At 33.2% G+C, this 9,747-nt stretch overlaps 2 protein-coding genes across 11 annotated transcripts in view; both read left to right on the top strand.

Moving 5' to 3' along the window:
* Positions 1-8,626, top strand: part of LOC118744725 (protein slit-like) — a 64,473-nt gene extending 55,847 nt beyond the window's left edge. For 8 of the 10 annotated variants that reach the window (XM_036477962.1, XM_036477961.1, XM_036477957.1 and 5 more), the window contains 5 exons: positions 4,304-4,375; positions 5,455-5,526; positions 6,039-6,110; positions 6,488-6,631; positions 8,344-8,609. In XM_036477962.1, the coding sequence (XP_036333855.1) occupies positions 4,304-4,375; positions 5,455-5,526; positions 6,039-6,110; positions 6,488-6,631; positions 8,344-8,593 (610 nt within the window). In that variant the 3' untranslated portion in view covers positions 8,594-8,609. Of the gene's footprint in view, positions 1-4,303; positions 4,376-5,454; positions 5,527-6,038; positions 6,111-6,487; positions 6,632-8,343 lie in introns of all 10 variants that reach the window. The other 2 variants (XM_036477965.1, XM_036477966.1) reach the window with 2 other exon arrangements.
* Positions 1-9,747, top strand: part of LOC118744724 (protein slit) — a 78,542-nt gene that overhangs the window by 42,548 nt on the left and 26,247 nt on the right. The gene's annotated exons all lie outside the window — the stretch shown is intronic.

The raw sequence follows: 9,747 nt of genomic DNA, 5'->3' as shown, positions 1-9,747 counted from the left end.
GGCGAAAACGAATGCGAATACGAGTAAAAAGACGAATACGAAAAAATACGAAGGCCAATACGAATACGACGCCGAAGATGATGAAGATGAATACGAAAACGAAGGCACATATGACGACGTACCAAGAAGAATTCGAATGGACGAATATGAAAATGAATACGAAAAATATAACGAATATGGAGCTGAATACGAAGACGACGACGAAGAGAGATACGAAAACGGCGACTTATAATATCACGAAGGTAAATGCGAAGACTAAAACGAAAGACAAATGCAACTATGAAGAGGATCCGAAGAAGAATACGCACACGAAAACGAATACGGAGATGAATTCGAAAACGAAGACGACGACGAAGTCAAAGATAAATACGAAAAAGAATATGACTCTGAATACGATGAGGAATACTAATACTAATACGGATACGAAGAGAGCGACCAAAACTAACACAAACGCGAATGCGAATGCGAAGACAAAGTTGAAGACGAATAAGTACATGAATACAGCGACTAAAACGAAAAGGAAAACAATTTTCGGGACCCTTAAACTGGCACTCCTTGTCTAATCTAAGTCAGATGTTTTTTCATGCAAATATTCTTACTTTATAAATACGATTGTATGTTCCAATTTTTATATCACCCACTGTGGTTGCATTCATAAATATCTGGCAGGTATGTACATATGTATATATAAAACTGTGCTGTATGTTTGTGTACGTGCGCTTTCCAAATACCATCTCCATACTCCATCCAGCCGCCAGGTAAAACGGCTGTTCTTGCCACTGTACGACGCAAAAGTTGCAGTTGAGCGATTAACATTACAAACAATAAAAAGAAGAAATGTTTATACATACATTTAAGTTTGTTTGTTGGTCGGCTTATGTGCACATATGTATGTATGCTTGAAGGCATACAAACAACCACCAAAACACACGCGACCAAGTGGCTGGAACGAATTAAATTTTATATTTATTTATGTACGTCCACAAATGTCCATAACTTTTGTTTTTTTTTTCGGTTAAAAAGAACACTTTGTTCTGGTTCGTTTTATTTTTATTTTTATTTCTATTTGAGTTTGCATTTAATATGCTGTGTAAACATTTGATAATCTTTATTAACCAAAATGAAATTGAAATGCACAAAAAAAAATCAAACAAAGAAGACAGATTTTAGCCTGCACCCTTGCACTCAAATTCCAGCAGCATTCGCGTAGGTGGGTAGTTAAGTAGAAAGAAAATGGAATACCTTGCACTCAATTTACTTGTTGAGCTTAGAAAGGCATAGTTGTGTACATACTTATTAGGGTAGCCAACTCATTTTTGAGAATTCCCCGATTTCGACAATGAAATTCCCCCATTCTGCACGAAATTTCGTAAAATTCCCCACCCATAGATATCTCATTACTTAAAAAAAAAAAAAATATGTATTTTCATATACTACTGGGTCTTGCTGTTTATTGTATTGATAAACCAAACCAAACTTTTACAAAGTTAGTTAACAAATAAAGAATAAAAATTAAATTATTTTTTTTTTGTTATTTAATTTGAGTTGTTTTTTATAAAAATATAGTTCATTCTTTAACAAAAACCGCATATATCAAAGTTTCAAACTTTGTGCAATTTTTGAAAAAAATTCAACAAACTTTCGTAAAATTTTCGAGCTTTTTAATTGGATTTTTTAGAAAGATTTTGACTATGCAGTTTTGTAGGCCCCACTCAATTCTAGAATAATAAAGTGTAAGTTTAAGTTGGCTAAAAAATTTCCGTTTTAGGATTTTTTTGCTGAAGTTGTTGCGGTTTTCTTCCATATAAAAATAGATTATGTTTATTCGTTACATGAAAGCAAATGCGACAAAGAAAATTCTAAAAAATCATTGGTTATTTTTAGCCATTTGAAACCTTATTATACTAGAATTGAACGAGCTGAAATTCTCCACAAAAAACAGCCCATTCCCAATACCCCACGCAAACTGAAATTCCCCGCAAATCTGGGAATTCCCCACGAGTTGGCTTCCTTGATACTTATGAAGATATATACATACATACATATGCATGTGTATATTAGTAAAGTTATTTTGAAGCGTTTGCAGACCCTGGCCTTGGCGCTTGCCCTTCGTTTATGTGGTAGCAATTGAGCGGGCCTACCTTTCAAGCCACAAGTAAATGTGTAAAGTAAAAAAGATGTAAACAAATTAAGCTCGAATGCAACTGAACTTGCTACCTCATTTATGCAAATACATAAATATTTACTATTTACCAAACATTCTTATCATATGTACCTCATATTTTGGGTCTCAATGCCACTTAAATATGGGCATTTAAAAATTAAGAAAATGTGTTTCGTAGTGTACACCGAAAGAAAAAAAGCAAGCAGAACTTACTTAGACACTCAAAGATGAACACGACCCCTTGTGAGAATACTAACGGGTGCAGCTGGAGTTCTGTTGGTCTATAACTGCCACTCTGGAGATGAAAAAGTACCGGAATAAATTCAAAACTTTTTGTGTGCCTGTGTTGGAATTCAAATAAAACTATTCTGATTTTATAGAAAGCACATCTTTGGAAGAACTTCAGAGTCTCATTCGAAGTACTAACTGGATTTTCAATCAGACCTGGGTGATTCGTGGATATGTAGGTATAGAAATCAAGGGATAATATGTGGAGGGCGTTAGTGTAATCAAAGACGAAAGTTTATTCGTAAGTGTGCGAGTCAGAGATGCCATCTGTAAGAGTTATAGCTCAAAACTTCTTTTAATTCTGAAAATTTCTGATACGATAGATGCTACTTAATGACCTGACGGTAGAATTAACCAACTCTAAGAGCTTGCTTTCTGTCCATAAAATGAAATGACTATAAAATTAAAGCGAACCAAGGATTACCTTTAAAATAGTCAACATTCAAGGAAAAATTAGAACAAACGTCTGGAAAAGTTTATTGAGTTTAATAACGCTTTTTCTCACATCGGACGAAAAAATAGCTAAAAATTCTAGCCAAGCAACTTTTAACTTCGTCAAAAATTTCGATAGAATTAAAAAAGGTCCTCAACCAGTTAGCTTCAAGGTCTACTAAATACATACCCACATTGTGTGGTTGCTAGGTGAAAGAGACATACAAGATAACTGTACAGCAGACGAGGAAGGGAACCACCGGAACGTCTGACTTCAACTCTCAGCAGTTAAAGGTCTACCAGAACACCAAGTGTGGCCACAAAATGATTTCGGCTCTACAAAAATTATTCAAAATCCTTCTCTCGACAGCTAGTCGGTGACCTAGTCGCCCTCAGTCCTGCAATGATCTGGTACCCTGTATACTGTTGCAGTATATTTCGTCGCCAAGAATTTAGGCGTAGTAAAATCCTCCTTGACAAGCTTGGATTTGTTCATCCTATCGGGGGAAGCTCGAACGCTTTCTTGGGTGCTGCTGCTTGAACAAAATTTTTTATATGGAGAAGTCCAACCTAGATTATGTGGTTGACTACAAGGTCAAATTAGGGAGTTTGGGAAATCTGTTCTGTTTTTGCCTATTAAACTACGGAAGCGTAAGATCTAATCGAAAAGCATGTAATGAAGTCACCCTAACAAGCGAAGAAAAAAAACGCCTAGTGGAAATTTGGCATTCGAGGTAGCTTAACTCAAGTTAGATAGAGCTTTCATTACGTAAAAAGAGCTTTCTCAAGTTATATGGAGCTTTCACTGGTTATAGAGAGCTTTCACAATCAAAAAACACGCTTTTGCAAGTTAGAAAGAGCTTTCACTGGTGAGAGAGAGCTTTCACCAAATAGCAATATTTTTCTCAAGTTAGAGATCTTTCACTACATAGAAAAAGTTTTCATCAAATAGAGAGAACTTTCCTTACAGGGAAAAGGCTTTCATAAAACAGGGAGCTTTTGCAGAATAGAGACAGCTTATACAAACTATAGAGAGATTTAGAGATTGAGCTTTCACTGGTTAAAGATAGCTTTCAAAATTTAATAAAAGCTTTTACAAGTTAGAATGAGCTTTCACTGGTTAGAGAGAGTTTTTATAAGTTGGAGAGATCTTTAACCACGTAGATAAAGCTTTCACTAAATAAAGTGCTTTCAACACAGCGAAAAGGCTTTCACTCAATAATGAGCTTTCACTGGTTAGAGATAACTTCCATAAGTTAAAAAACAACTTTTAAAAATTAAAAATACCTTTCACAAGAAAGAGTGTATACTGGATAAGACTCACTTTGTCTCAAAACTAGATTTAACAATTTTAAATATTTTTTAAGCTTGCGATTTTATTAATTTAATATTTTCCTACTATTTTGCTCTTATTTCCAGCGATTTGCAAGGCAATAACATAACTGTCATTTTTGAAGCTGACTTTCAACGCTTAACGAAACTACGAATACTGTAAGTACATAGAATGCTCTACGCAAACTCAAATTCAATCTTAAAATTTTGTAAATATACGAAATTTATTTCATTTTTAACTGCATGTAAATGACAAAAAAAACAACAAATTAAGACTCATAAAATAACCGACTGATATTACATACTAACCCAGTGGCAAAATGTAATGTATTGTAATCGAAAAAAAATCAGTAAAACAGCCGTTTTCACATTCGAAAATGCATTATTTTTCCCACGGCGATATCCTAAAAAAAGTGGGGCATTCAATTTTGCATTACCAGTAATGCAAGAATGAATGTGATTCAATATAAAATTTTTGCGACTTTTTGGATACTTTCGAATGCTGATTACATATTAAACTGTAATAGAATCTAGAACTCATAAGAAATACATTACATTATTTATTACGCATGTAATGCATTACCACTTTTCCCACTGGGAAATAATCAAAAAAAAAAATTATGAATCGATTTGATGCATAAAAAATTTTCGGTGCGCTGCCAGCGATGGTCATTGAGCGCTAACGGCATCTGCCTAATGGTTAAATTTAATGCACTGAAGCTTAATGTAAATTTTAAAATTTTGAAAAGGCCAAATATTTGTTACTTTTTTTTTTGGTTTTTGTCTTTAATATGATTTCGGAGTCAAAAGCTAATCAGTGTAGCTAAAATACGCTATCGTCAAAAACAGCGTAAAAATCTTCGAAAGTTTGGAGAGACTAAAAAAATCGACATGTTGTTTTTGGGAAAATTTATTTCTTTTTGTAAATTTAGTACTTTTACTTGATTGGTGTATTGTTGCTGTAATTTATTGTTAGATTATTTATGTATATTCATACGTACTGATTAGCTGCCACGCGAAGAAAATACGCTTGGACACTAAATTTTCATATTTTCACTGACTCGTTTGACCTTTGTGTAGCATAAATTATTCGTAATTTGTTCTTAACCGTCGCCGGTGGCTGGCTTTCTTTTATTCTTTTATCAATATTCTATACTACATACAAATGTATATTTACATGAGTTGTGTAGCTATGTATGTATGTGTAATTCAATTTAAAAAACTGTGCATACTTGCAGCCAACTAACGGATAATCAAATACACACAATTGAAAAGGGCGCATTCCAGGATCTGGTGTCACTGGAGCGATTGTAAGTTTAGTTTCGTTACTTAAACTTTTGCATGCCACAAGCTATTTTTACATACGTATTGCATATGAATGCTTATGAAAAAGTGCATCAGTTTTTGCGCAAAATTTTTTCGCAATTTTTTAAAGCATTTTTTTTTAAATTTTTCTTTCAAAAAAAACTTTCAACTGCATCTATTGTTCAAAAAAAAAACTAAACTTGAAAATATATTTCTACCACTTTTTGGCTGTCAGTGCTGCTTTCACAACAACAAAAAAGTCTAATATAACTAGCAATTTAATATTTATACATAACTGGCTGATATATTACATATTTGTAGTTGAGCCATTTTAACTCAATTATTTGGTATCAATACTTTTGTTTCTTTCTTTATTATTCCTTTTTTGTCTTACTTTTTCTTTGATTTCATTCTTTTTTATTTACTTATTTTTATTCATTTTTGATTGATTGGACTTTCAAATTTGGATTTTTCTGCACGCAAATCTGTTTACAACTCTACCATTGCATACATACAGGCGCCTTAACAACAATCTGCTAAAGGCGATACCTGAAAATCTAGTGTCAAGTTCAGCGAGTCTTTTGCGATTGTAAGTAGTCGAATGCCATGCTTTTTTATTACAAAAAAAAATGTTTTCTTTAATTTCTTTCGAGGAATGCCGCTGCTAGAGGTTGAAAATTACATCTAAAAATACTCACTCAAATCTTTGGTTTATAATTTTTATGATAAATAAATACAATTTATTTACTATGTATTCGTAGGTAGAGATATTCTGTGCTACATTTTGGAAAAAAACATACACACAGTAGTGATTGGATTTGTCTTGAAAAACCGCGAAACCGTTTGATTTATAGTTGGACTTTATTTCGTAGATTTACCTTTCTCTATAACAATTAATAACTCTCATAATTGAACAAAAAATTCATAAAAGTACTACCACTACTAAATATTTCATCTCCTCACTAGGGATATCTCGCACAATATCATTACAACAGTGGGACGACGTGTCTTCAAGGGCGCGCAATCTTTGCGCTCTCTACAGTTGGACAACAATCAGATCACCTGTATGGATGAGCATGCGTTTAAGGGTCTTATTGACTTGGAAATTCTGTGAGTAAAAAATTAAATGAAATGGAATGAAAAACTATTTTTTTTTAAATAAAGTGGTTATCTGAATTTTTTTGTATGCAAACTAGAACTTAGGCCACCAGAGGAAGAGCTTTCACAAGTTAGTAAGAGTTTTCTCAACTGATAGAAAACTTTCACTGAATAGGCAGAGCCTTTAAAAGAACTACCAAACCTTTCAAAATCACTCTGAGAGACCCTTCGCCATAAAAAAGAGCTTTTACAAGTCATAAAGAGCTTCCACAAGTTAGAGCTTTTACTAAACTTTTAAAACTAAATTTATAAGGCTTCTTACAATTAATAAAGAGCTTTCCCAAGGCAGAAAAAGATTTAATTGATTAGATGATGCTACTATAGAAACCATACTGAATATTACTTACAAGTCAAAAAGAGCTTTCCCAGGCGAAATCGAGTTTTCACAAGAACTACTTCACTTTTTTAAATAACTTCTAAAGGTTTTTCACGGTTGTAAAGAGCTTTACAATGCGGAAGAAGCTTTCATGGTCTCGAAATAGCTTTCATGAGAACTACTAAACTTTTTTCAGAGGCTCTTCACCATAGAAAGGGACATTTGCAAGTCAGAAAGAACTTTCGAAAGTGAGCAGAATCTTTCGCAAGTTAGAGAGAGCTTTCAAAAAAATTAGTCAACTTTTAAAAAATCTTTATGAAGCTTCACACAGTTTAAAAGAGCTTGCTCAAGTCAGAAAATCATAATTACAGTATATTTTGCTTAGCTGCCCATCCTTCTTTGCACGAAAAACTTGTGCGCTTAACCGTAAAAAGCACTTAAGCGAATTTTCTTTACTACTTCAATGAGGAAGGTATCCGAATCCCTATGAAACCAAATAATGGAGGAGCACTTACCACGTAGAAATTACTGCAAGAGAAATTTTTTCCGAATGGTATCTAATTATCTATATAACTACATAAAATAATTGCCGTTTTCGTTGTTCTGCGAGATGAGCAAAATAAATAATCGCTTGTAAAATTAGGGTAAATGTAGAGCCAGTGCAGGTAAACGTAATACTTTCTTTGGTAATTGATAATAGTTGTAAATTTTTAAGGCAGGTATCGCTAATGTGCAGGTATGTTAAATGCAAGTATCGGAGCAGTCTCCTTATAAATGTTAAAAATAATGCCGCTGATGCGCATTTTGGGGTAGGTATCTTAAATGTGCACTTAAGCACAAAGGCAGCAAAGTAAAATATACTGTATATACATATGTATGTATTTGAGTTCTAAATATTACTTTCAGAGGGTTAACACAATTACAAAGAGCTGTTACCAAGTCAGAAGGAGCTCTCAGAGGCAAAATCAAGCTTCCTCAATAACATTAACTTTTAAAGATAATTTTGAATGAGCTTTTACAAGTCGAAGAGAGCTTTCGTGGTCTAGAGAAATATTTCGTAAAAAGTACTAAACTCTTATAATTCCCCTTACCTACATAGAAAGCACTTTTACGACTGCAAAATAGTCTTTCACAAATCGGAAAGAGCTTTCACTGGTAATATAGAGCTTTTCCAGACACTATATCATTTTTAAAAATTAAAAATAGCTTTTACTAGGACTATTCAGCTTTTAAAAATGATTAGGAAAAGTCTATAGATAAATCTATTCTGAACAAAACAATGTCGGTTTATAAAAAAAAATCAATAATGAAACAAAATATTTTTATATTTTAACTATTTACTTTGCAGCACTCTCAACAACAACAACTTAACTTCGCTGCCGCATAACGCTTTTAGTGGTCTGAATCGCTTACGTGCTCTACGTCTGTCTGATAATCCCTTTTCTTGTGACTGTCATTTGTCGTGGCTTTCGCGTTTCCTGCGTAGCGCTCCCAGACTTGCGCCATATACGCGCTGTCAGTCGCCTTCTCAGCTAAAGGGTCAAAATGTGGCGGATCTGCATGATCAGGAATTCAAGTGTTCAGGTAAATTTTACTAGGTATTTTGAATCAAAGGAGTTTAATTATGGAAATTTTTACATATATTTTTATAGTGTTGCCACTTTTTAAATCAGTCGATTATAAAAAATGTGTGTAAGAGGAAATTTTACTGTGCTTAAGAGCATTTCAGTCTGAAACTATTTTCAAAAAGAGTTACCACTAAGCAAAAATAAGAATTTTTTAAGTAAAATTATATAATGCATGCAATATTTGTATCAAAAAGGGGCTTTGGAAAAGAATTTTATTCACAAATATTTTTTTCATTCAAATAGCTTAAAATAGTAAAAACGAAATACATATCTAATAATAAAATTCTGAATGAATCTGGAAAAGCCCCTATAAATAAAATACCAAGTATGCCGGGAAGTCCGAAAAAATCCCTAAAAATTTTAAAACAAACTCGAAAATCTCGGGAAGTCCCGCAAAAGTTTCAAAAACTCGCGGAAAAACCCGGAAATTTCCAAAAAAAATTAAGCATGAGATATCTCGCAAAAGTTCGAGAAAAAATCTCGAAAACTAAAGCATGAAAAGTCTTGAAAACTCCTAAAATATGCTGAAAATAAAACACGAGCTATCCCGGAAAGTTTTCAAAAAAACCTAGAAAACTATCGAAAAAGTTCCAAGAGTATCCGAAAAATACTGATTAGTAAAACCCGAAGATTGCCCAAAAAAGCCAGGAAAGTACCGAAAAACTTCCAAAAATATTCGAAAAATCCCGAAGAGTAGAAGACGAAGACTACCAAAAAAATCACGAAAGTCCTGAAATCCAGAATAATCACCGAAAAATCCCAAGACTCACCGTAAAATTCCGAAAACAATAACAATAATACAAACAATTTTCTAAAATATCCTTAGAAGATGAAGTATCCTGTCACGTAAAAATATAAAAATTCTCGAAAAATAAAAACGAATAATACCAAGAAATTCCGAAAACATTTCGAAAAGTCCTAAAAAGTACTCGAAAATCCCGATAAGTAGAAAACTAGCAATTCCGATAAAATCCGGGAAGGCATAAAATATACTGGAAAATAAAACACGAAGTATCCCGGAAAGTCCAGTAAAAATTCTGCAAGAGGCAGAAAAAATTAAACACGAAGAATAGCGAAATTTTTCGAAAAGTTGATCGAGCGTAAATTCTTGAGCCAGAAATATT

The sequence above is a fragment of the Rhagoletis pomonella genome, unplaced genomic scaffold (genome assembly GCF_013731165.1).
Source record: "Rhagoletis pomonella isolate Grant_MI unplaced genomic scaffold, Rhpom_1.0 Rhpom_scaffold_00008, whole genome shotgun sequence".
NCBI classification, from domain to species: Eukaryota; Metazoa; Arthropoda; class Insecta; order Diptera; family Tephritidae; genus Rhagoletis; species Rhagoletis pomonella.
The sequence above is the reverse complement of the archived record's forward strand: the minus strand, read 5'-3'. Positions and strand labels throughout refer to the sequence as shown.